This window comes from Mauremys reevesii, linkage group 3 (genome assembly GCF_016161935.1).
Source record: "Mauremys reevesii isolate NIE-2019 linkage group 3, ASM1616193v1, whole genome shotgun sequence".
NCBI classification, from domain to species: domain Eukaryota; kingdom Metazoa; phylum Chordata; order Testudines; family Geoemydidae; genus Mauremys; species Mauremys reevesii.
Genome location: NC_052625.1, coordinates 169,657,674 through 169,685,164, shown reverse-complemented (window position 1 = coordinate 169,685,164; position 27,491 = coordinate 169,657,674). Strand labels below are relative to the sequence as shown.

At 48.0% G+C, this 27,491-nt stretch overlaps 3 protein-coding genes across 7 annotated transcripts in view; all 3 read left to right on the top strand.

The window, feature by feature from the left end:
• LOC120401305 (protein CLN8-like) overlaps window positions 1-27,491 on the top strand; it is a 68,831-nt gene that overhangs the window by 38,085 nt on the left and 3,255 nt on the right. The window contains exon 1 of one of the 5 annotated variants that reach the window (XM_039531093.1): window positions 23,462-23,545. The exons of 2 other annotated variants lie outside the window; for them this stretch is intronic. The gene's annotated coding sequence lies outside the window, so the exon portion shown is untranslated. Of the gene's footprint in view, window positions 1-23,461; window positions 23,546-24,586; window positions 24,718-26,411; window positions 26,578-27,491 lie in introns of those variants that run through there. 2 more of the 5 variants (XM_039531096.1, XM_039531098.1) reach the window with 2 other exon arrangements.
• On the top strand, window positions 194-10,738 carry LOC120401304 (protein CLN8-like). Its single transcript, XM_039531091.1, has 3 exons — window positions 194-255; window positions 7,919-8,571; window positions 10,415-10,738. Exons 2-3 carry the CDS (start codon window positions 8,029-8,031, stop codon window positions 10,736-10,738), a joined length of 867 nt encoding a protein of 288 aa, XP_039387025.1. The 5' UTR covers window positions 194-255; window positions 7,919-8,028.
• LOC120401301 (protein CLN8-like) overlaps window positions 23,514-27,491 on the top strand; it is a 43,196-nt gene continuing 39,218 nt past the window's right edge. Inside the window, exon 1 of the mRNA XM_039531082.1 lies at window positions 23,514-23,545. The gene's annotated coding sequence lies outside the window, so the exon portion shown is untranslated. The remainder of the gene's footprint in view (window positions 23,546-27,491) is intronic.

Genomic DNA, 27,491 nt, shown 5'->3' with positions numbered 1-27,491 from the left:
TTAATTTCCTAATAATTAAAGGGACAATGTCAGGTTGTTTAGGCCCCAAATTTAGGTTCAGTCGGGTAGAAATGAATGCATAAATATTACGATTTTTTTTAAAGCAAGAATCCGAACATGGAAGCATTTTGCTAGGGCGTAAGATAAGGAAAGTGAAACTGAAACGAGACTAACCGGGGTTTGCCCCGGTCCCCGCGCAGGTTCGCAGCCAGTGTCAGCAGGCAGCAGCTGCAGGCAACAGCGAGAGGAGACTCGGTGAGTAGCAAAGCTGGGGGGCTGGGGGAAGGGGCAGGCAGGGAAAGGAGCAGGATAATGGGGCACAAAGCTGGAGTGGGGAAAGCTAATCAGAAGTAATGTAGGCGGGGGAGCCTGCTCCAAACCCTCCTCCCCATGCTCGAGGCTTTAAATGCTTCTAATCACCCTTCCCCATCTGGTCCAGCCAGGCTCCATTACCCGCCTGTCCTCGCCCACCCCCCAGTTAACCTGTTCTCTTCAGCAATCCCCCTCCAAACAACCCCCAGGCATCTTACTCCAGGTGCTCCCCCTGACTCTCCAGAGTCCTAAATCCCCACCGATTTCCCCAGTCCCCTGCCTTCGCCAACCCCGCTCATCCTCGCCCCAGTCCCGCTTCTACAGGGCACATTGGAGAGGCTCCTGCCCCAGCGGGGCAGCACCCGGAGAGGGAAATCCGTGACTACGGCCGGTGAGAAATGTCCCACGTCAAGCTGCGCAAAACCAAGACGTGGGTCCCTTCGTATACCACACTCGAGGCGCGATACAGCCAACACACGCGTGTGACACACTATTTCTACGCCGGGGACACACACATCCTGCCCCACAGCGGGGTATTGGAGGGGTTGGTTCCAGCTCCCACGTTTCTACCCAGCTCAGTGGTTCTAGCTGGGCTCAGGCTGGCTTTGCACGGGACATGTTTTGCATCCTACCAGCTGCGCTGCCAATGACAACACACTCCCCCGTGCAGTGTTTTGTCAGGACTCTGTACGGGGTGGAGAAGGGCTTTATTAACTACAGCCCATATTTTACTGAATGGAAAGGGTGAGCCTAGGAGAACCTGCCTATTGGTATTTCGTTGTTGTTGTTTCCCCTCCTTGCAAATATTTTCGGTGTGTTGTACTGTTGCTTCATGTGAGGAGGAGGGAGTGGAGATTAGAGAGCTTTAAGTAACTTGTTTTTGGTTAAATGCTGAGAAAACATCCTATTTTCTGGAAAGAGGCTAGTGCATGAAGTCAGGGGAATTTCACACAGCCTGGAGGTAACTGTGCTTGTGCTGAGGGGAGGCAGAGGTTGGAGGGTGTTTTGCTTTCTCTTTGGGGAGTTGAGAAAGGAAAGTTTCTGGGACTTTCCCTTCACAGCACTGTAAACTATGCTTACGGTTAATGGCCTAATTCCCCACTTCTTTGTACGTTGTGTAGGGTGAGTGTAAAATGCTACCAAATTAGAATACTTAACTCTCCCACTGGTCCAAGATGCACGGCAGTGGGAAGGAAAGGCCAGTGGAGTTGCTCTGGTGTAAAGGAGAGCAGAATCAGGCCCTCTGAGAACATAAATAAACAATATTCCATTGCTCTGTAGCTATTAGGATGCTTCTGTTATTTATTATATTGGGGAGCAGGATAGGAAGGCATCGCTGTAGAAGCTTTTTACTTATGCTACTAAGGATCTATATGGCTTCCTCTTCTATGAACCCAGAATGAACCCAAGATTGGAGGGAAAGCAAACTGAACCGTCTCACTGTCACAGTGTGTCTGGAATGGGTGTGTGATACTGAACCAGGGGCGGCTCTAGGAATACTGCTGCCCCAAGCAGGGCGGCGCGCCGCGGGGCGCGCTCTGGCGGTCGCTGGTCCCGCAGCTCCGGGGGACCTCCTGCAGACGTGCCTGCAGAGGGTCCGCTGGTCCCGCGGCTCTGGTGGACCTCCCGCAGGCATGACTGTGGAAGGTCCGCCGGAGCCGCCTGCCGCCCTGCCGGCAAAATTCCGCCCTGCGTGCGCCGCGCTGGGGTCTAGAGCCGGCCCTGTACTGAACAAGATGCATACAGAAGCATTTGCATAATATTGCAGTAAGTATCTGTTACAGGGAACCTCCAACACTGGAGCAAGTGAGTGGAGATGGGATGAAGATGTTCTGAGCTGGCATAAAAATAAACACATACCAGATTTGATATGATGAGAATCAATGTACATTTCAGTATGGTCAAATGTAAGGTCATCCATAGAACAAAGAATATAGGCCATATCTGGGCCTGATATATACCTAAAATATCAAATTCTTCCTTTGACCTAGTTACCACCTCTCACAGAGGTGGATTAACTCCATTGACAGAAAACCCCCCTCTGTCAGTGTAGGAAGTATTTACAGCACCATAGCTGTGCTGCTGTAGTGTAGACATACACATGAGAGAGTTTATCCTGGAAAGCAAAGATCCTGAAAAAGAATTTGGGCTCCTGGTGGGTAATCAGCTGAACATGAGCCCCCAGTGTGATGCTGTGGCTAATGTGACCCTTGGATGTATGAACAGGGTGAATCTTCACTAGGAGAAAGGAGGTTATTTTACCTCTGTGTTTGGCACTGGTGTGACCACTGAGGGAATACTGTGTCCATATGCTGGTGGAGCCGTCCCTCCGCATCTGCAGGGGGCCATGCCGCCTTGCAAGTTGGGACTGCAGGGGCTTCTCTAATCAGAAGAAGAGTGTGGGTGGGTGGGGGAGAATTAGCAATTCACAACAGGGCCCGTCCTTCAAGTGGGGTGGGCCGTACACATTCTGGGCTCTGTCTGGTGGCCAGGGGGAGCTACAGTTGTCTCTTCACCTAGTCCTAAATCAGAGCGGGGCAGCTGCTAGATAAATCTTGGGCCTACAATCTGGACAAGCTGCGGTAGTCAATCTCCCCGGCCTCTAAGCAGGGCGGGTCAGCCAACAGTTAGGGCTCTGGCCTGCAATCAGGCTGAGCTGTAGCCCCAGTCCAGTCTATGGGGCTCGGGTTTGGGGCAAGCGCCACACACACACACACACACACAGTCTATGGGGCTCAGGTTTGGGGCACACTGAGGATCCCAGGCTCCTGGCCTACTGAGGGGGGGAAGTACTGCCACCTCAGGGGTGGGTGGTGGGGGAGACACAGGCCCATCCAACTCCACCACATCCCAACCCAGGACCCTATCAGAGGCAGAGAAGTCAACCACTGGGCGAGTGGGGATCCGCCCACAACACGCTGACCTGGTTTCAGGTTCACTCTCCACCAGACAACTGACTGGTTCTCCTGGGGTGCTTCCTTCAGGTACGCCAGACGGGGAGAGAAGGAAGAAGGGAATTTCATGCAGCCCGTTAACTATTGTATTTAGAAGGCTGTATGTAACTGGTGGTGCTGCGGAGGAGTGTGTTTTGCTTTCGTTCTCATTTTTTTAGGGGAGTTGAGAGAGGAAGATTTCTGGTCACACCAGTGTAACTCTGCTGACATTAATCGTCCGATTCTCCACTTTCTTGTACGTTGTATCGTTGTATACATCTGTGCACAGTGAGTGTGAAATGCTACCAAATTATAATCTCCCACTGATTCAGCATGCAGGGCAGAGGTAAGGAAAGGCCAGTGGCGTTGTTCTGGTGTAAAGGAGAGCAGAATTAGGCCCTCTCAGAATATAAATAAGCAATACTCCTTTGCTGTGTACCTGTAAGGAGCGGGGAGGCAAAACATCTGTGTAGAATCTTTTTACTTATGCTGCTAACAGTGTATATGGCTTCCTCTTCTGCCTCCCACCAGAGCTCCCAGCAGGGCCAGTGCAAGGATATTTTGCACCCTAGGCGAAACTTCCACAAACCCTCCCCCGCCCCCCTGGCACATCAGTTCATTGAGGGGCAAATCCCAACGAGCCTCTATAGACCCCAGGGGCCAGCCGTACCCAGGGGCTGCTCCCCAGACCAGATTCCCCCCTCCCCCCCCCCTGAACTCCCCTGAAGGGTGCACAGCCTCCCCTCCCCTCTCCACCCCACCCCGGCGGTCCCTGCTCCGAGTCCACTCACTGACTTTGCTGGGCTTGGGCTGCTGCACCAGTTTGGCAGGGAGAAGCCGCCTTCTGGAGGCACCGGAGAGCCAGAGCATTGGTTTGCGGGGGCGGTGAGCCCCAGCCATGGAGGAGCCAGCGCAGTGCAGGGGGGCAGCAGCCCTGCAAAAGTGGTGGCGCGGCTAGCGGGGAGCAGCTGCACCCCCCGCCCCTCCTGGCCAGGCTATGGCCAGGCACCCCCCTACCCCCCGGGGACTCCTACAGGCTGCCACGGATGCATGCAGGCACCGGCCCCCATGCATCCCCTGGCTGCCCCCTTGCTGTGCTTGGGCTCTGCGGCTTCCAGGCATGTGAGCTGCCACCAAGGTGCAGGGCCCTGAGCCTTCTCCAGGAGGCGCAGTGCGGCTCAGACGCCCGGGAGCCGCAGAACCCGAGCGCGGTGAGGGGTAAGCCGGGGGGTGCGCCTGCCCAGGCTGCAGCCCACCTGGTGCCCCCCTGGGGGCTCCTGCAGTGGATGGATGTGGGTGGCAGCCCCCGTGTGCCGCCCGGCTCCCCCCTGCCACGCTCAGGCTCTGCGGCTCCCAGGAGTATGAGCTGCCACTGCCACTGCCCTCCCAGAGTAGGCTCAGGGCCCTGCGCTCCGGTAGCTCACATGCCCGGGAGCCACAGAGCCTGAGCACGGCAGGGAGCCGGGGTCGCACAGGGGCTGCCGACCACATGCAACTGGCTCTCCAACCACTTGGCGCCCTAGGCGACTGGCTAGTGGTTGCACCAGCCCTGGCTCCCAGTCAAACTGTGTGAAATGAGATACTCTCTGGGCAGTTCTTCCCCTGCCCATATTGACAGGATGTGCTGTGTCCAGCAATCTCAGCAATCTGGTCTCATGGATATTTTCAAACAAAAATGAAAGAAAACATTCAGCTGCTTTTAACCACCTCATGTGAAGGAAGTTTTAATTAACTTTATGCCCCCAAGCTTGGAAATTCTGGACTGTATAGTTAATAATATTAACTGTTATGTGGGTGAAAAATATGGAGGTTGTTTCTCTGTGTCCTATCTGCTTAGTTAGCTTCAGGAATCAAAGCCCTTTTAGAGTGTGGTGCAGTTCTGTTCATAAGTTGACCGTGCAATTCTATTCAAAAGATGATCCTGCAAGCTCTTTCTCATGCAAGTAGTCCCGTTTACTAGAATAAGGTTTTGTAGAATTATGCCCTTTGGTGTCTGATATTCCAAACTGCAAGCAAAACAACATTGTTGGAATTCCCTCCAAGACCTTTTCCACTTGACTTATCCAGAACACTTCAGTTCTGCGAGAACACTTTTATTCTGTTCTCTGGAATCCAAAAACTCAGTTCAAATCCAGGCTTGTCACTGAGGTTTCTTTATTGGCATTTCAGAAAGCTGCACCTGAGGTGATCAGGTCAGGTGCCATGGAGTAGATTAGAGTGCACAACTCCAAAGTACATAGTTTTAAATGAGATTATACACAAATTCTAAAAGAGACTAACACATACACATTACATTCTACATATCACAGGCATTATGATTGGCTTGCTAATTTGGTGAACCAGGCCCTGTATAGATCATCATGAGCTATCCATGTGTTACGAATTGTGCTAGTAAGAAAAGCTGCAGAAAATCTTATCACACATCTTCCATTTCTTTATCTACTAGCTACATATTATTTACAAGGCCCCTTGTGAATTTATGCTTTGTCCATTTGTCCTGTGTTCTCACTTCTAATTTTCATTGTCCTACAAGGCTTGCAAACACGCACACCTGTGATGCTGCATATGTAATTAAAACACCTCACAGAACAGAGAATTGTAAGAAGCAGGGCTGTCTTTTCTTTAAGCTTTGAAAAGTTGTATTTATTTTTTCATAATATGACTTAATACAGAAAAAGATTTAAAAAAGTTCTGATTATAACAAAGTACATATTTGTGTGTATCAAAGGTCTGTTAATGTAAACATATAGAGAATAATGTTTACTGATTTTCTTTTTTTCTAGACAAAATTAAGTGTGTGTACACATGAACCTTAGAGATAGGGCTCAATTTTCATTTATGTTTAGACCACATTATTCTGCTCTAACCGTTCAAGGCTCTTTCATACTTCCAGGCAGTGTAAAATGGCCTTAGTGTAACTGAGAAGGAGGCCCATAGTGGCTGGTTTGTTGCAGCTTTAATCTGTACCCTGTAAACTGGGTGTGTATGTTTGACTCCTAAAGACTCTTAGGGTATGATTATGCTGCATTTTAAAACTAGTGCCAGTGAGTCTGAGAACCCAAAGCTCATGCTATGGTGCTAAAAAGCGCTGTAGACATTGTGTCTCAGGCTCCCAAAATCACCACCTACCTGGATTTCGGAACCCAAGCTCCAGCTCAAGCCCAAACATCTGCACAGCTGATTTTAGTGCCGTAGTATGAGCCTGAAGCACCATTACACAATCCTGAGTCTATAGAACAGGGCTCAGAGACTCGCTGCTGTGGGTTTTAAAATATAGTGTAGACGTATCGAGAGGGCTTACAGATGGAAAAAATGAAGGTTCAGTGATGCTTTAAAAATGCTGCTAAAGAAGCATAAGCTAGGGTTACCATATGTCTGGGTTTCCCCCTGACAGAGTATATTTTCTCTGTCCCAACAGGGTTTACAAATAACAGCAAAGAGCCCTGATGGTCTGCTTCCCGATTGGTCCACTCCCCTACATCTGTAACTGATTGGTCCATTCCCCTGAAAGCCATAGCAGCTGGATCCCATCCATCCATGCTCCAGCTCTTAGCCCATGGGGAGAGGGTCCCACAGGGAGGCGCTGATTGATGGTTGTTGCTGCGTCCTGGGTTTGTGCCAGTTGCTGTGTCACCGTGAAAGGGAGTGACACTGCACCGTGAAAGGGAGTGACACTGCACTGCCCCAGCTCTCCCTACATCCCCCAGCTTCCCTCCCTGTCCCTCACCCCCACAGTGTCCTCTTTTTGGGAACCTGAATTATGGTAATCCTAATGTAAGCCTCAATTTTTTTTTCTCTTTTTAGCAGTGGCCCTTCATTTATGTCATAGTAGTTGTTTCTGTTCACACCTGGAATATTAACTTTGTTAGAAGTAAAAAAGCAGTGGTCATAAAACAATGTTAAGTGTTTTGTGAGGAAGGTGTTGTGGGGGGAAATGGAACTGACAGTATAAGTTGGTGAAGGATTATTTTTAAAATGTGTTGACAATAGCTGGAAGAACTTCTTGAGGAATGATTTATAAAGGGAAGGGAAGACGAAGATAAAAAAAGAATTGATGTACAAGTAACAGAAAGGGAGGTTTCAGAGTGGTAGCTGTGTTAGTCTGTATCAGCAAAAACAACGGAGTCCTTGTGGCACCTTAGAGACTAACAAATGTATTTGGGCATAAGCTTTCGTGGGCTAAAACCCACTTCACCAGATGCATGGAGTGGAAAATACAGTAGGAAGATATATAGACATAGTCCATGAAAAGATGGGGGTTGCCTTACCAATTCTAACTAGACAATTCAATTAAAGGGAGGAAAAAACAATAAAGAAAATGACCAAGAAAATGTATTGTATTTTTATATAACTAGGGAACAAAAGGGGAATGTTTTTTTGTGACTGTAACATCCATTGGCATTAATAGTTCTGCAAGCAAGGAAACAGGGAGTCTCTCTCTCTCTGCCTATGTCTCATCTTCTTTTTTATATACCTGTTTGTGACCTTGAAGGCTAATCATCAGCCTTGAACAGGTTTTTTTATGTCAGTTGTGAACTGTTGGGAAATATCAGTAGAAACAGTAATAAACTCTAAACAGTCGTGAAACTAGAGAGCTTTCATGAATGGGGAGACCATATATACACACAAACACAGCCATTCGATACAAGTCTCTTCTGTCTTTTTTATTGCAGATGGGTTTCTGCTCTGTGTAACAGCCGAGGCTCTGTAGCTTTATAAGAGACCATTGTGGGGGTGAGAAGCTTCAGAATCCCTCCAAATATTTTGAAGTAGAGAAGAAGAAATGAATCTTGCAAATCATGGCGCAACATCCGGAGACATATTTGACTGGGACTATGTTCTGTGGGAAGTTCGTTTGAAGCTACTAGCAGCTGGTTTTTTTATCTACGTGGGAGTATTTCTTCTAGCTCACTGGCTGTCCTCATGCATCAGTGCGAGTTATCGCACCTTGTCAGGAAAACAGAAGGTCTCATGGAACACGTCTATCACATCTGGCCTGTTTGGAATTCAGAGTTGTATAGCTGGGTTGTGGGCCTTGCTCATTGATCCAGTTTTTCAAGCTGACAAAGTATATTCACAGCAAAAGTGGAGCTGGTTTCACTGCTTATTAGCCTCTGGCTTCTTCTTGTATGACAGTGTAGTTATTCATGTGTCTAATATTGTTTTCAGAACATTTGATGTGCTCGTGGTAGTTCATCATTTATTTGCCTTTGTTGGGCTTCTTGGTATGATAATTAACATAAAATCTGGGCACTATCTCCCCCTGATGGGACTGCTACTTGAGATGTGCACTCCTTTTGGCTGCCTCTCCTATGTGCTTTCAAAGGTAAGAACTTGCTGTATTAATTATTGGTGATAGAAGTTTCCATTATAAACCTCACGTTGCCTCCACCTCAAAAAAAATTCTGCAAAGAAATATTGGCCTTCAAATTGGGAGATTAATTTTGGGATCAAGGAAGAGTTTTTCCTTCCAAACTTGAAGTGAAGTGGCCATGGAATCCTTAATTATAACATCCTAAAAATACTTAAATACTGTCCACAATTTTTTTTTTTACCCATTTTGTAGAAAAGAAACAAAATGGAAAGATTTTTAAAAATTACTTTACAGACTCACTAGTTGGGATCTAGTGCACAGGACTAAAGATTAGGTTAGTAAACTCTATTTTTAAAAGATTTTTTTAAAGACTGAAAATAGAATTATGGGAATACCTTTTCAGCTCCAACAAACTTAATATAGACTATTCAATTTCTGCTGTAGACTAAAGGCATGTGCATGTGTGCTCCCTCATATGAATGTTTATGTATATTCTGTGGATGGTGACAGGGAGAACAGCTTTGAAGAGATCTACCATGCTTGTAGCGAGAGAAAAAAACCAGTCCTGCTTCCCAAATGGTAATCAGTTCCTAGTGGTGTGTTTTAGTAGATTAAGCTTAAATTCTAAAATATCTGGACTCTTTTTAGAACTACACTGACAAGCCAGTACGGGATCACCTTAGCCCTTCTGCGGTGTTTTTAATGAGAACTTAAACAGGGAGGTCCTGTCTGTGCATGTAGATGCTAGAGCAGTCAGAGAGAAACTTCCCAAAACTTCCTAGCCCCTGCTAGCTCCACTGCACTTTTGTAACTTGTTATGATTGTCTTCCTCCATCCAACAGGTGGCTGCATGTAAGTAAAGCTGTATGCACATAGGTGGCATAGTGGTTTAGAATTCTGCTGGAGAAAAGGTGCTGTATCAGGGGTTCTCAAACTGGGGGTCGTGACCAGGGCCGCCCGGGGGGGTCAAGAGGGGCAATTTGCCCCAGGCCTCGAGCCCCACAGGGGCCCCCACGAGAGTTTTTCGGGGCCCCTGAAGCGGGGTCCTTCACTCCCTCCGGGGGCCCCAGAAAACTCTTGCGGGGCCGGGCGTAGGAGCTTCTGCCACTCCTGGTCTTCGCCGGCGGGGGGGTCCTTCCGCTCCGTGGCGGAAGGACACCCTGCTGGCGAATTACCGCCGAAGACGGAGCGGGACCCGCCGCCGAAGTTCAGCTCGGTCTTTGGCGGTAATTCGGCGGCGGGGGGGCCCTTCCCTTCCGGGACCCGCTGCCGAAGTGCCCCGAAGACCCGCGGCGGGGCCCCCTACCGCCGAATTACCGCTGAAGACCGGGCTGCACTTCGGCGGCGGGTCCCGCTTCGGCGGTAATTCGGCGGCGGGGATTCCCGCCGCGGGTCTTTGGGGCACTTCGGCGGCGGGTCCCGGAACGGAAGGGCCCCCCGCCGCCGAAGACCCCGGGCCCCCGGAATCCTCTGGGCGGCCCTGGTCGTGACCCCTAAGGGGGTCACAAGGTTATTGTGTGGAGGGTCCTGAGCTGTCAGACTCCACCCCCAAACCCTATTTGGCCTACAGCATTTGTAATGTTAAATATAAAAAAGTGTTTTTAATTTATAAAAGGGGTCACACTCAGGTTCGTTGTGTGAAAGGGGTCATGAGTACAAAAGTTTGAGACCCACTGTGCTATATAAATGTGCAATCTCTTAGCACTCAAGAGAAAAATGATTGAGAGAATGTTTGCATGGAACTTTGCACTAAACAATAGGAAAGCTAAATATGTATCTTATTTATAGAAAACACTGACTGCCTTATCTTGACGCTGCAATCTCATTTCTCTTTCTTTGTTGTTGTCTCTTCCAGATTGGCTATGGTAATACCCTTTTTTGGAAGGCAAGCCAATGGGTAAATATTCATATGCTTCACTGCCGCATGGTCTTTCTTTATCACATGTGGTGGGTGTGTATTTCCCATTGGAATGACGTGGTGGAAAATCTGGGACTTCCATATTTTATTGTTTTTTTCATGGGGTTAAGTACACTTACATTAATACTTAATCCATACTGGTTATTCAGAACGACTCAGCATCTCTTTGGTCCAGTTGACAGGAAATTTCCAAATACAGCAGTGAAAAATGGATCCTCTGAAAAATTAAATTGTGAAACATTCCAAAAGAAGAAGATATAATTCTGCAACAGCTATGAGGATAACAGTAAAACATGGCCTGAAGAACATGGTGCAGGTTTATTAGTGAGTGCATGAAAATAGAATTGCTTACAAGAAGTCTATGAATATATCAGTCTCTTTGCAGATTGCTATCAGTGTACTATACTCATTTATCAAAAGTGTTTTAAAATTGTTTCCCTCTATAGTTAAAACACACACAGTCTTTGAGTCAGGATTTATGCCAGTAATTTTAGTCTAAGAACATAATGTAGTAAAATCTCTTTCTGGGGGAAGTGGCAAGTAAGGCACAGAAAGGTAAGGGAGGTGTCATTTGATTTATAAAAAGCTACAGAACCATAGTTTAAATGGCAGGAGGGATTCACTGCCTCCCCTCCCTTCTGTCTCCCTCAGGTCCTACTGCTGGTGGAAATTTTGATAATACAGCTTCCTCAGAAATGGGTCAAGTTAGGGCTTTGAATAATACCCCTCTTCCATGAACACAATGGCAACAAACTCAAAACAATTATGTAGCTATATATGTATTTAAATGTTAACTTTTTAAAATGATACTTTAACACATGAATGTATTGCTTGCATGACAATGACATTGACCTTTGGTAGTCCTAGAGAGTTTAGCCTGGACATGTAGGACTGAAAACATTTATTCATCAAAGTAATCATCAGTGTCATCTTCATCTAGGGCTCCACTGCTAGACACGTTGCACATTGGTGTCCCACTCACACATCTCTGTATAAGGCAAACAGCTGGCCAGACATTTACAGGGTAGTGAGCATCAAGTCTTTGCACATGATTTTTTGATTGCGATCCTAAATCAATCCTCTAGCTATAGGATTTCTGCATAATTGGTGCGATCAGTCCATCCTCCAAGACCCATTTGTGCCCGATAGGAGAAGGTAGTTTTGGATGCACTTGATCATCACAGAGCCATTCCATTGCTTGATCATTTGCCCTCTTGAGAGCAGATATAAATACATCCCTTCCAAATGGAATTTTTCTCCTTTTGTCTGCTGCTTATGAAACATTTACCAACATAGTTCTGCAAGTGTCAGAATGTTGGTCTTGACAAGTAAAACTCGGCATATGAACACCTCTACTGCAGTGTTTCCCAAACTTGGGACGCCACTTATGTAGGGAAAGCCCCTGGTGGGCCGGGCCAGTTTCTTTACCTACCGCGTCCGCAGGTCCGGCTGATCGCAGCTCCCACTGGCTGCGGTTCACTGCTGCAGGCCAATGGGGGCTGCTGGAAGCAGCGGCCAGCACATCACTCACCCCACACCGCTTCCAGCAGCCCCCATTGGTCTGCAGCAGCAAACTACAGCCAGCGGGAGCTGTGATCGGCCGGACCTGAGGATGCGGCAGGTAAACAAACTGACCCGGCCCACCAGCGGCTTTCCCTATACAAGCGGCGTCCCAAGTTTGGGAAACACTGCTCTGGTGCATTTATGACTTCCCAGGGAGTGTGTCAGCCATTCTGAGCACCTTCAGGGATGGTGTAGCCCTGTCCATCCTGTGCCTGTTCCCACAGACACGGTTGGCTGAGTCCAGTACAAGTCCCTGTCCCTGCCCACAGGTATATGGGATCTTGGGGAGCAATTACCACATAGGTGGGGTGCCAATTAATTTCTTTATTAAAGGAAAAAGGAAGTGGTGGGAATTTAACAATGAAATACGATGGGATGGGGTATATAGGGTGTTTACAATAGACAATGATGGGGGGGTTCTTATTGAACAGTGTAGGGAGTTCTAACAGCGGGGTACAGTAAGTGGGGTTCAGCACAATGGGATACAGTACAGTCAATAAGCAACTCAACTTTATATAGGAACAACTTTAGATACAGTGTGGAATGCAAAATGTACCCAAAAGAAATGCAAAGTAAAATGGTAGCTTCAATGCAATACAAAGTATATTAGAAAAGTGGAGGCAACCAATGGGGTGTTATAACCACAAGTAAAATGTGACTCACAGTGCAATGATACAATATGGGTGATAAGTGAAATTATGCAGTGTAACAGTATAAAAGAAAATTAATGACTTAATTTGTGAGGCTGTGATAGCAGATAATCTGCAAGAGTGTACCTAAAGGCTGGGTCGAGCAACAGGAGTGGGGAGGGGAGTGAATGATCAGTGGTAACTGATGAGAGGAGAGTGCAGCTGCAAGCAGCGAGAGACTCTGAAGCCCTGCGGGGTGAAGCCCAGAGCAGTCCTCAGGAGCCTGCGGGCTGGATGTATGGGAGACAAGAGCAGCTGGAGCGCACTTAAGGGGAGTCTGGGAGCAGCAAGAGGGGAGGGCGCTGAACGTGCAAGCGATGGGAAGGCACGTGGAGAATGGGGGAGACGGCTGAGGGAAGAAACAGGTTGCAGCAGCGGAGAGCACTTCAGGGAAGCTGCGGAGCAGCGGGGTGAAGACAAATGGAGCAGTGTGATGGTGATCTTCGGTAGGGGAGGGGCAGCGGAGAAGCGGGAGCACGAACACGGGATACAGGGAGAGGCAGCAGAGAAGTGTAAAGAAGGGCTAGAGGGAGGTTTAAGCAACAAGCGGACACCCCCCCCCAAAAAAGGAAAGAAGCAGCAAAGGGTTTGGGAAGTTACACAGGGGGAGAAGCAGCAAGGGGTTTGGGAAGTTCGGAGGGTGATGCAGACGCGGGGGGAAAAGCAGCAAAGGGTTACAACAGGGAGACACGGAGAAGTACACAGAGGGGAAGATTGGAGCGGGGGAAAAACAGACACAGGAAAGTTCAGGGAGAGATCGGGACAGCGGGAAGACGAATTCAAACAGCAAAAAACCTTATCTATCGTCTAACTTAATTAAACTTATATAAAATGACAAGCAGCTTATACAAAGTAACAAAACAGGTACAGAATACAACCAGGCAATGGCTTTTTTAAATCTATCTTAACCAACGACTAGGCAAAACAACAAATATCACAATTCTAAGCAAAACTATAACAAGCAACTATACGGAGCAACAAAACAGCAAACTATAGCAAGGCAGGTGAAACTTACAAGCATTACAATCTTAGCAAACTATGACTTATTAGACTAAAAAGCAAAACCTATGGTGCACCTTATGCTATGGGGAAGTTACAGAGGGCAGAGTGGTATGTGCCCAGGATACAGCTCCCAAGGCAGCCCCCAAGGAAGCCAAGGGATGGTGGCTGCAGCAGTGGATACGGCTGAAAACAGTGAGCCCTGAAGCAAAGCCCACTGGAGCAGAGCTTAGCGGCGGCACAAACTTAATTTTTTAGCGGCAAAGCACCGCGGAGTTTAAGAGAGGTTTTAAGACACAGACCAAGGTTTAGTTTGAGTCTGTGTTCTGGGGAAACAGAGCCAGCAGCTAAAATAATAAAATAAAAGTATACAAAGTTTCACAGAGGGATTCTTACCAGTCCCCAAGGCAGCAGCAAAGGCAGAAGCAGCAGCAACAACATCAGAAGAAGCAAGGAGGGCTTGGTACGGTCTCGATAATCAGGAGGTCTCTCAGGCAGCAATTCATTCTTCGTGGGGGGGGGTTTAAAAACGGGGGTACGCTCAAAAATAAAATGAGGGAGAAAGGACTCCCCAGAACCCCTGGCTGATCAGACCAGGCAGCAATGCAGGAAACGTTCTGATATTTTTTTTCAAAATGCCTGTTTTTTAAAGACAAACTCAGGCATTTTCCCGCCAGTAATCCTGATAGGCTCCCTCTGTCACAGGGGAGGAGACACAGGGAAAAACTGCAGGTGAGCACAGAGACATGCCTGGGCAGAGTCCTGGACAATAGGTGTGAGTTCACACCTCAGGACTCAAAAGCACATGAGGCCTATGACTCATGCCAAGGATCTCAAAAAACACATTAGGTCTTGCAGCTCTGGACATTGCCTACCTTACACCAAGCCCAGGTTTAACAAGGTGATAACAGGACCAACCCTTTGAACAGGGCAGTGGTCCCACTTAGCACGCAGCACAAGTGGCCATCCCTTTGAGAAGGGCAATGGCTCTTGGTAAACGACTTAAGGGGCCCTCTCTTTGAGAGGGGCAGTGGCCCTGGTAAACAACTTAACAGCCAGGGAGGGGCAGCCACAGGAGGAGAACAAAAACAAAATGGAGTAGGGGGACATCTGTAAGAAACAAAATGGAATAGGGGGAAAGCTGTAACACAGTCCCATCTTACATAAAGCTTCCGAGCCTGCCTCAGCAAGTTCCTTTCTCCCCTGTTTCCCTTAATCCATCCCTGGGACACCTCCTGGGACTCCCCTAGGTTATAGTATTCCCCTATGTCCCTCCCGTCAGTTGTAGGGGAGTGGGGGGGTGTAGAACTGATGTGAATGAAATTGTTTTTAGTTATTCACTGTATCATTGTAACTCCTGTTCACCATTTCATTACTCCGTTTTGCCTACAATGTAACTTCTGTTCACCATTTCATTACACTTGCCATTTTGCCTACATTGTAACTTCTGTGCACTATTGTAATTCAAACCCCATTTTAAAATGCTTACTCCATTTTGTGGAAGGCTTGTTGCTGCAGCCTTCATTTTTGCAAGCCCTGCTGTAATTTTATTAGTTTAGTTTAGATGTGTGAATGAGGTATGTATGGGTGATAGAATCAACCTCCAGCGCCAGCCTGTCCTGATGAGATAAAGTTCAAATATCAACGGCTGAAGACGCAGACAACAGCCCTAAACAGAGTAAGAAACATCCACCCTAAAAAGAAAAGGACAAAAGAACAACAGAAGGAAGATCAAAGCCAGGTTCAAGGCTGAAAGTCACACCAGCAATTGACGGGTGATCAATCACCAAACCCAGAGGCAGCATGACACAGCAAAACCTATAGACTTGAATCCAAACTAAAAACCTATAAAAAAGATGGGTGAGATGAGAGACTTTGAGTAACGTTCTGCTATCAACATCGAGGGGCATCAGTGCACGCCCAACAGAGACCCGGCTCCTCCTCGTGCCCAGCTTTTCTGGCCAGTTAGCTGTCATGAGTTACGATCTCAAGCTGCGAACTCAAGCCATGAACTCAAGCTACAATCAGGACTGGTAACTATTCAGCAGCTGCAGAACATTTGGGGTGTGTGTGTGTGTGTATATAAGTATTTGCTAGTAGTTATAGATCTATAGAACCTCCCCCAAGGAGTTGAGTCACAAATATAATTACTGCATTATTTTTTAATGAGCGTCATCAGCATGGAAGCATGTCCTGTGGAATGATGGCCAAAGCATGAAGGGACGTACAAATGTTTAGCACATCTGGCATGTAAATACCTTGCAACACTGGCTGAAAAAGTGCCATGTGAATGCTTGTTCTCACTTTCAGGTGATGCTGTAAATAAGGCCTGGTCTACACTACGCGTTTAAACCGGTTTTAGGAGCATAAAACCGATTTAACGCTGCACCCGTCCACACCAAGAGGCCCTTTATATCGATATAAAGGGCTCTTTAAACCGGTTTCTGTACTCCTCCCTAACGAGGGGAGTAGCGCTAGTATCGGAATTGCCATATCGGATTAGGGTTAGTGTGGCCGCAAATCGACGGTATTGGCTTCCGGGAGCTATCCCACAGTGCACCACTGACCGCTCTGGACCGCAATCTGAACTCGGATGCAGTGGTCAGGTAGACAGGAAAAGCCCCGCGAACTTTTGAATATTTCCTGTTTGCCCAGCGTGGAGCTCCGATCAGCACGGGTGGCGATGCAGTCCGAAATCAAAATAAAAAAAGAGCTCCAGCATGGACCATGCGGATGTGATCGCAGTAAGGGCAGGCAAATCCGTTCTATCAGCGCTCCGTTATAGAAGACGAAATTCAGAATCATTTTTAAAAATTCTCCAGACAGATGCCATAGCAGGGACTCAGCGCACTGCAGCGTGACAAGCGTAACGGAAAGCCAAAGAATCAAATGGACGCTCATGGACTGGAGGACTCAAGCTATCCTACAGTACCTGCAGTCTCCGAAAAGCATTTGCATTCTTGGCTGAGCTCCAAGTGCCTCTAGGGTCAAACAAACAGTGTCCATGGTGGTTCAGGGCATAGCTCGGCAATGTACACCCCCCCACCCACCCCAGAAGTAAAAGGGAAAAAATCCTCTCGTGACTATTTAACATGTCACCCTATCTTTACTGAATGCTGCAGATAGACGCAATGCTGCAGCAGTCAACACCAACATCCTTGCTCCCACCTCCCCCGCTATGGGTGGCTGATGGTGCAATATGACTGGTATCCGTCCTCATCATCATGAGCTTTTTGGCACATGGTGCAGTGCAAAAGGACTGGTAACCATGCCGACTAGCATCTGTCAGGTCCCCCAATGTCATGTGCACCTAATTTTTCATAGTAGATAGTGCAGTATGGTTGATAACCGTCTTCATCATAGCAACAGGGGGCTGAGCTTCATCAGCCCCCACCCTTCATGTGTAAAGAAAAGATTCAGTTGCCCCTGGACTAGCAGCAGGATGCTGGGCTCCTCTCCTCCACACTCCTTAATGTCCTGTCTGGACTATCATAGCAGCTGGAGGCTGCCTTCCACTCATTTATCACTAACAAGTCACTGTGTCTTATTCCTGCATTCTTTATTACTTCATCACACAAGTGGGGGGACACTGCTATGGTAGCCCAGGAAGGCTGTGGGAAGAACAGAATCAACAGGTGGGGTTGTTGCAGGAGCACTCCCTGTGAATAGCATACAGCTCATCATTCCTGCAGGATCTGACACAGAGCAGCTGTGCTCTCTGGTTCTATGATACAGTGGTTCTCTAGTACACTTGCCCATATTCTAGGCAGGACTGATTCTGTTTTTTGATACCATAAAGGAGGGATTGACTCAGGGAGTCATTCCCAATTTTAACTAGCCCCTGGCTAAGAGCAGCCAGGGGCACTTATGACAGCAACAGATGGCGCAGTGCAAAAGGACTGGTAACCATGATCATCTTTTTACCAATTTATGGATTGGTAGATGGTACAGTATGGTTGGTAACCATCTCTGCTGTCATGCAAAAGCAAAAGCATGCTGCTGTGTAGCGCTGCTGAATCGCCTCTGTGAGCGGCATCTAGCACACATACGGTGACAGTCACAAAAGGCAAAACAGGCTCCATGATTGCCATGCTATGGCATCTGCCAGGGCAATCCATGGAAAAAAGCCGCGAAATGCTTGTCTGCCGTTGCTTTCCCAGAGGAAGGAGTGACTGACGACATTTACCCAGAACCACCCACGACAATGATTTTTGCCCCATCAGGCACTGGGATCTCAACCCGGAAATAAGGCTGCGGGAACTGTGGGATAGCTAGGGAATAGCTACCCACAGTGCAACGCTCCAGAAATCGACGCTAGCCTCGGACCGCGGACGCACACCACCGAATTAATGTGCTTAGTGTGGCCGCGCGCACTCGATTTTATAAAATCTGTTTTACAAAACCGGTTTATGCAAATTCGGAATAGTCCCATAGTGTAGACATACCCTAAGAAGCTGGCAGCATTATTTACCGTATATGTAAACAAACGTGTTTATCTTAGCGATAGGTTGAACGAGAAGTAGGACTAAGTAGACTTGTAGGCTCAAAAGTTTTACATTGTTTTGTTTCTGAGTGCATTTATGTAACAAAAAAAAATCTAAATCTGTAAATTAGCCCTTTCACAATAAAGAGATTGCACTACAGTTCTTGTATGAGGTGAATTGAAAAATATTATTTCTTTTATCTTTTTTTACAGTGCAAATATTTGTATTCAAAACCAATAATATACAGTGGTCACTGTACACTTTGTATTCTGTGTTGTAAATGAAATCAATATATTTGAAAATGTAGAAAAACATCCAAAAATATTAATAATAAACTTCAGTTGGTATTCTATTATTGTTTAACAGAGTGATTAAAACTGCGATTAATCGTGATTTTTTTTAAGTTAATTGCATGAGTTAACTGTGATGAATAGACAGCCCTATTTCTTATCTTTTTGCATGGTACTAAAAACCACATCTTGCTAGGCAGAAGCAACACACAGTGTCTTTGTTTCTTGTTCACATATGTTAATAAGGATAGAAGAATATCAAATCAAATGGGCGAACAAAACCCAAAATTCTATCTCAGGCAAATAAAATACTATATTACCATCACCACCATGGAGCCAAAGAGGCTACTGTTGGGCTTCATTGGAGCCAGGGCAAAAGGCTATTGCTGTGACCGGAACTAACAGAGCCTGGCATGCAGTGAAGATGGTGTGAGTATCCACAATGTGTTTTTTTGTTTGGGAAACTGCTTTCAGGGCAAGGGGAGTAGTAAAGAGGCTTTAAGTGCTTTCCCTGAGCCTGAGAAGAGAAGAAGTGGTCTTATTGTCTAATCAGGATCCAGAGTTATTGATCCCTGTTATAACAACTCACATCGTCACAGGGGTTGTGCAGCCTGGATTGGTGCCAAGTTAGAATCACTCTGAACTTTGTTGACCTCTCTGGACTACTTTGCTTGACCAACAGAGCGCTGTCTCCAGGTTCAGGATCTTTAAGCACACCCACACAAGCATCTAGAACTCTGAAATTAAGAGACATGTACACTAAGGGTTGGATAACACGTCTGTGTAAATGTAAGTTCGTTAAGTTTAATTCACTACTGTAAACGTGTGTGTGTGTGTGTGTACACACAGAGCACAGCCAGTTAGAGATGTCACCAAAATTAATTTCTTATAAATAGAAGGGCTGTTTATTTGTTTTTCTGGGATGCTCTGCAAGGCATTGGATTAACCCAATCTGGATGTGCATAACAATAAGTATGTCCTGTTCTTTTGCTGTTGTATCCTGTGGTGGGTTTTGTACCTCATCAACCCCTTTGATTCAAGGGGCAGGGCGAGGTTAATCCCACCTCCCTGCATCTATGTTGGTTTTACTACCTCCTCGGTAGTCAGGGCTGCCGCTTCCCCTGGTAGGATACCGCAGCCTCAGTCCATATAGTGCACTCCTAAAGCAATGGGGCCCAAGGACCAGCTACCCTTCCTTCTGCTGGCAGGGTAGCGTGGCCTAGCGGCTGGACTCTCTATAGTGTGCTCCTAAAACAGTGTGACCTAATGGCCAGAGTGTCTCTAAATTCTTTTTCCCTCAGGGGATAGCATGGCCCGAGTCCATCTGTCTCCTTTGGGGCGAGAGGGGGGTCAGTGAACTATGTCGTGACAAAGGGGGGGGGTTAGAGACCCCCATTAGGGAAGCCCGGGGCCCACCCACCTTCACCAGGCTCCAGCCCAGGGCCCTGTCAGTAACTGCGTGATCTGCTACGGGGAATCCTACCGCAACATGCTGCTCTCAGAGTGGTGGTAGATACCACTCCCTTCCCTTCTCTGGCTCATTTCCTACCTGTTCTCCAAACTTAGCAGTTCCTGTGGCATCAGGGTCTCTAGGTTCCTCAGCACCCAGCGCTCCCTGGGGTTCCAACAGCTGCCAGTCTCTGAATCCGCTTCCTGGCTCCTCAGCTCCCCCCTGTAAAGGTCGCAACTGCTCCTGGGCTGGAGCTTCCGCTGGGCGTCCTCCTTCCCCAGCCTCTAGTCCTGACTGAGCAGTTCTGCAGGCTTTTATGCTTGGCTCCCGGATGGAGCATGCCCAGCAGAGCCTCAGCAGGGTGGCTTGCTCTGCCAGCAGGGAAGGGTTAACTCTCTCAGTCCCAGGGTCGCCCGGGGGGGGGGCAAGTGGGGCAATTTGCCCCAGGCCCCCATGAGAGTTTTTGGGGCCCCTGGAGTGGGGTCTTTCACTCACTCCAGGGGCCCCAGAAAACTCTCGCGGGGCCCAGGCCCCTGGAGCTTCTTCCACTCTGGGTCTTTGGCGGCAATTTGGTGATGGGGGGGTCCTTCCACCCCGGGACCCGCTGCTGAAGTGCTGGGTCTTTGGCGGTAATTCGGCGGTGGGGGCTCCCTGCCGCTGAAGACTCCAGGCTCCCAAATCCTCTGGGCAGCCCTGCTCAGCCCCAGTGTGGGGCCAGTCAACCCTGTCACATATCCTCACCCTTTATTTACTGTTATCTCTCAATGTCTTATGTTTTATTTGGACTGTAATATTCTCTCAGGGAGAGACATAACCATGTTATTTGTTGAGAAGGTACTATGTTCACCTGTGGCACCGTCTAGAGGTGAGCAGGGTCTGAATAAGCTCTCCCCTAACATCTAGTGATGAGCTAGGGGAAAAGACTTCAGGAACTGACCTTGTTTGCATAGACCATGGATTCTTAAACGTCATTGCAGCGCGACCCCCTTCTGACAACAAAAATGACTACACAACCCCAGAATGGGGGACTGACGACTGAGCCCTGCTGACCTGGCTGGGGGCAAAGCCTGAACCCCACCACCCTGGGTAGTGGCAGGAGTTGGGGGAGGTGGAAGGGTCAAAGCCAAAACCCAAGGGCTTCAGCTCCAGGCAGGAGGCCTGTAGCCTGAGCCCCGAAGCCAGGGGCTGAAGCACTTGGGTTTCTGGTTTGGCCCCAAGTAATGGGGCTCGGGCTTCAGCTTTGACCCTGGGCCCCAGCAAGTCTAAGTCAGCCCTGGCAACTCCATTAAAATGGGGCCATGACCCACTTTTGGGTCTCTAGACACAGTTTAAGACCTGCTGGCATAGACATGCCTACTCTGTTCATGTGCACAGCATGATGGAGCTGCTTTGCCCAAATGATCACCTTTGACTGGTGCTGGACTGCAAGCCACTTTGATGTTGGGTGCAGGGGTGATGAAAAAATGTTGTGCTTGTGTGAGTGGGTGGTGGCAGATGTGTGCTTGGCCTGCCCTTGTTGAGGGGGTCATCCTCAACTAAACTGCACTCATTAAGGAGGAGGAAGAGATGCCGAATCCCAGTGAAAGGGGAGAGAGAATGGGGTGTGTGTGGCTCTGCCCAAGAGTCTTAGACACCTTTCAATCCCCCCTGCCTCCATTATTTAAAGACAGAGCTGATTAAACTCAACTGAGAGTCTTTTATTTTCTTATGGATCATTAGAGTTGAAATCACTGACAATCAGGGCTGTTTTAGGCCTGATGTGGGACATTGTCTCCAGTGAAAGACACTGCCCAGCTGCACTAGCAGTGAGGCTCCCCCATTAACAAGCTGAACTCACTGAGAGCTGTGTTAAGTGGTGGGTAGAGCCCTGCAAATCCACGGATATCCTCTTTATATATGCAGACCATTTTTGCGCATCACGGATCAGATGCGAGTACAAAGTTTGTATCCGCGCAGGGCTCTAGTGGTGGGTGGGACCTCAAGACATCACAGAGGTTGCAGTGGAGAGGACAGCAGCAGTGTGAATGACAACACAGCGGCTGATGGCACAGTGGTGGGGTGAGTGAATGACGATGGATTGGCTGACAGTGCAGCAACACAGTGAACAGTGATGCAGTGGCAGAGTGAACAACGGCAGAGCAGCAGGAAGCGACATGAAGCGAACAGCATGGCAGCAGCAGCTGAAGCATTGCTCAATGCCTTGTCTCCACACAACCCCTCCCCAGGGTGGGAGGTGAACTCTTGCGAACGCACCTCTAAACTCTGGGTTTTTGCCGACCAAGGACAATTGTGAATGGGGTTCATTGCAGAGAGAGGGGCGAGGTGTGTTAAAAGAACATTTGTTTCTCAGATTTCCACACTGCAAGGTGAGAAGCTGAGGATAAGGATGGTGCCCAACGTACCCTGAGGTTGGGTGTTTTGATTGTGGTCATATGTTTTTGAATCATGCCTGTGGTGTTTTCACAAATTAATGTCGGGTTCCTTTCCTCTTTTAACAAAAAGTTTTCTTTTCTATACACAGACTCAGTGTTTGTGAGAGGGGAAGTATTGTCTCTTAGAGATGCCTAGGAGTGGTCTGTAATTTTCTCACTTTACTGGGTGGGCCTCGAGCTATTTTCTTTGTTGTTGTATCAAAAAAAAAACCCTGGAACCACATGGTAGAAGAGTTTCATAAATAACAACACTTCCAGTCTCTGACCACAAACGATCCCTGTCCTAGATTTGCATCTGGTAGTGGCAACGTGGACACATGGGCATCAATATAGGTCTCGTTTGGGCATAAGAAAATGTGTAGATTCTAGACTGCTCCACTACTCTTGAATGGCTTTCTTACCATGTGCAGATTGCAAATGTATTACACATCTCCTGTGGAACATGAAATCAGTATAGGACTCCATTAAAGGTCTCTTGCAACCTCCAACTACTATGACACTGAATGTCCTTGCAAGAATGTCATAAGACTTGCAAACATTTTATATAGTGAACAAAATCATCTGAATACTGTCTTTAATACAATACTAGGAATAAAAAAAATATGCAGCAGAATTTAGCGATCTACTAAAATCTCTAACAGTTTTGTAAAATAAAAACTGTTCATATGCTGAAAAATTACAGAATAATCTACATTTACTCTGGTTAATAGATGGACCCTTTTCTAAATGCTAGATATAAAAGCTGGTTTAAGGTTGATTAATGCCTAAGAACTAATCACTGCTAGCTAGAGCCTTATTTGAACCCCTGTACAAGGTGAATTTCACTCTCTAGCTGTCACCAGAAAGTGTGCTCTTGGGAACTATAGATTAGGGCCATCTCAGTGTCACACACGTTGGTTTCTAAAGTTAATTTCCTAATAATTAAAGGGACAATGTCAGGTTGTTTAAGCCCCAAATTTAGGTTCCGTCGGGTGGAAATGAATGCATAAATATTACGATTTTTTTTAAAGCAAGAATCCGAACATGGAAGCATTTTGCTAGGGCGTAAGATAAGCAAAGTGAAACTGAAACGAGACTAACCGGGACTCGCCCCGCTCCCCGCGCTGGTTCGCAGCCAGTGTCAGCAGGAAGCAGCTCCAGGCAACAGCGAGAGGAGACTCGGTGAGTAGCAAAGCTGGGGGCTGGGGGAAGGGGCAGGCAGGGAAAGGAGCACAAAGCTGGAGTGGGGGAAGCTAATCAGAAGTAATGTAGGCGGGGGAGCCTGCTCCAAACCCTCCTCCCCATGCTCGAGGCTTTAAATGCTTCTAATCACCCTTCCCCATCTGGTCCAGCCAGGCTCCATTACCCGCCTGTCCTCGCCCACCCCCCAGTTAACCTGTTCTCTTCAGCAATCCCCCTCCAAACAACCCCCAGGCATCTTACTCCAGGTGCTCCCCCTGACTCTCCAGTGTCCTAAATCCCCACCGATTTCCCCAGTCCCCTGCCTTCGCCAACCCCGCTCATCCTCGCCCCAGTCCCGCTTCTACAGGGCACATTGGAGAGGCTCCTGCCCCAGCGGGGCAGCACCCGGAGAGGGAAATCCGTGACTACGGCCGGTGAGAAATGTCCCACGTCAAGCTGCGCAAAACCAAGACGTGGGTCCCTTCGTATACCACACTCGAGGCGCGATACAGCCAACACACGCGTGTGACACACTATTTCTACGCAGGGGACACACACATCCTGCCCCACAGCGGGGTATTGGAGGGGTTGGTTCCAGCTCCCACGTTTCTACCCAGCTCAGTGGTTCTAGCTGGGCTCAGGCTGGCTTTGCACGGGACATGTTTTGCATCCTACCAGCTGCGCTGCCAATGACAACACACTCCCCGTGCAGTGTTTTGTCAGGACTCTGTACGGGGGGCGATCGCCCTTTCCATCAGTGCAACGCAAAACTTGGCTGCAGCACCAGGGCAGAGTGTGACCTGCCCCCCTCCTGCCCTGCAGAATTAAGCTCCAAGGAGAGCTGTGAACAACCCCAGAGTCCGGCTTGCCAGTGCGGGGTATTTGGGACGCTCCACTGCGCCCTCCGGGGAGGGCGGGACGGTTTATGTCAGGTGGAAACAAAGGGTGGCGCAGGAGGAAGCGACGTTATCCCGTGTGTACAGACGTCTGTCCCGGCTGTGCTGAGGAGCTGGGATTCAAGGCTCTTGCAACTGCTTCTGCTTCTACAAAGCTGGAAGAAGCAGCCCGGACTTCTCTGTTTTGCAGTCGGCTGATCGCTGCTGTTGAGCACATCACAGGAAAGCACGGAGGCTGCGGGGAGAAAGGGTAGAGCAAGTGAGGCAGAGCAGCCGGTAAGCAGCAAGCAAATGGTGCTGGGTGGAGAAGGGCTTTATTAACTACAGCCCTTATTTTACTGAATGGAAAGGGTGAGCCTAGCAGAACCTGCCTATTGGTATTTCGTTGTTGTTGTTTCCCCTCCTTGCAAATATTTTCGGTGTGTAGTACTGTTGCTTCATGTGAGGAGCAGGGAGTGGAGATTAGACAGCTTTAAGTAACTTGTTTTTGGTTAAATGCTGAGAAAACTTCCTATTTCCTGGAAAGAGGCTAGTGCATGAAGTCAGGGGAATTTCACACAGCCTGGAGGTAACTGTGCTTGTGCTGAGGGGAGGCAGAGGTTGGAGGGTGCTTTGCTTTCTCTTTGGGGAGTTGAGAAAGGAAAGTTTCTGGGACTTTCTCTTCACACCACTGTAAACTATGCTTACGGTTAATGGCCTGATTCCCCACTTCCTTGTACGTTGTGTAGAGGGTGAGTGTAAAGTGCTACCAAATTGGAATTCTTAACTCTCCCACTGGTCCAAGATGCAAGGCAGTGGGAAGGAAAGGCCAGTGGAGTTGCTCTGGTGTAAAGGAGAGCACAATCAGGCCCTCTGAGAATATATATAAACAATATTCCATTGCTCTGTAGCTATAAGGATGCTTCTGTTGTTTATTATATTGGGGAGCAGGAAAGGAAGGCATCGCTGTAGAAGCTTTTCACCTATGTTACTAAGGATCTATATGGCTTCCTCTTCTATCTCCCATCAGCTCTCCCAGTTAAACTGTGAAATGAGAGACTCTCTGGGCAGTTCTTCCCCTAGCTATATTGACAGGATGTGCTGTGTCCAGTGGTCATGCCACTCTAGTCTAATGCATCAGCAAAATGGACCTGTGCTCACTGATATTTTAAAAGAAAAACGAAAATGTTCAGCTTCCTTAAACCACATCATATGGGAGAAGTTTTAATTAACTCGAAAATTTTGGCATATACAATTAGTAATAACTGTGATGCTGGGGGTGACAATAAGGAGGTTGTTTCTCTATGTACTACCCTCTTAGGTATGTCTACACTTACCATTTAAAGCACAAAAAGTCCCTTTTTTGCGCTAACACCACGGGAACCTCTACACTTGTTAATGACTTTTTGTGGTGAAACTCAGAAGTTTCACCTCAAAAAGAAAACCACCTTTGCAAGAGGCATACAGCTGTTACCGCTGTTCTTTTTGCACTGCTGTGAAAGTGATGACATGTTCTAGCCGTGTAAACACCTTTTGGCCTCCAGAGGATATGCCACAGTCAGGGCTGGCTCCATGCACCAGCTCAGCAAGTAGGTGCTTGGGGTGGCCAATGGAGAGGGGCGGCACGTCCGACTCCTTGGCGGCAATTCGGCAGCAGGTCCCGCGGTCCCTCTCAGAATGAAAGACCAGCTGCCGAATTGCCGCTGAAGACTGAAGCGGCGGCGGTAGAGCTGATCGTGACTTTTTTTTTTTTGCTGCTTGGGGTGGCAAAAACTCTGAAGCCGGCCCTGGCCACAGTTCCAAAAAAGACCACTCTGGCCAGCATCTGCTCTGATGCATGGATGTCCGCCCCTCCCCCTGTAAGCCCTGGGAAGTTTGAAGCTCCCTTTCTCTTTGTTTGTAGATGTGGCCAGGAAAGCAGCCAGACAGCAGGAGGTTTTAAAAAGAATGCCACGGAAGAAACCAGGAAGTAAAGGGGCTCCTGAGACATGAAGTAGGGCAGCACTGAGCAGGGACCCAGAATGCCTTCGCTCACGCCCCCCTTCCCACAAGACCTATGGAGAGAGCTGCACTGTGGGATAACTGCCCTACAACGCTGCTCTCATTGGCGATGGAAGTGCTGGTAGTGTAAACACTCTCTGACACCTGAGGAATTGAGTGAGTACACAGACCATACTTTACTTTCACTAGTTCCCTATCACCGGTGAAACCTACAGCGCAAAAACTCTATAAGTGTAGACAGACCCTTAGTTAGCTTCAGGAATAAAAGACCTTTTGGTCTAATTCTGTTCAGTTGACAGTGCAATTCTGTTCACACGTTGATCCTGGAAGCCCTTTCTCGTGTAAGTAGTCCCATTTACTAGAATAAGGTTTTGTAGAATTATGCCTTATTTTTTGGTGTCTGATATTCCATGTTGCAAGCAAAGCAACATTGTTGAGATTCCGTCTGAGACCGTTTCCACTTGGCTTATCTAGAACACTTTATCCAACTCTCTGGAATCCACAGTCAGTTCAAATCTGGACTCATCGCTGAGGTTTCATCATTGACATTTCAGAAAGCTGCATCTCAGGTGATCAGGTCAGGAGTAGTGGGGCATTACAGTTCCAAAGTACACAGTTATTGTCACAGAGTGTGGGGGAGTCAGGGCCCTGAACCCCTCGCTTCCTGCAATTCACCATGACTCTCAGCCAGCCAGTAAAGCAGAAGGTTTATTTAGATGACAGGAACACAGTCCAAAACAGGTTTTGCAGGCACAGACAACAGGCTGTCCATCTTGGGGTCCCAGGAGCACCACACCCCTCTTGGGGGGTCAGAGCCCTGTCTGTGCTTCCCTCCATTCCCCAGCCAGCTCCTGCAACTCCTCTCCCTCCCCTGCATCTCCTCCCCCCCAGCCTTTGTTCAGCTTCCGGGGCAGAGGTGTCACCTGGCCCCTAACCTCTTCCTGGGTTCTCATGTTACATGCTCAGGCATCCTCCCTCCATCCAGTCTCCTATCCCCCAATGCAGACTGTCCTCCCAGGCAAACACCCCCCATTCAGCATTCACAGACCACAGTAAGAACAGTCCCAGTT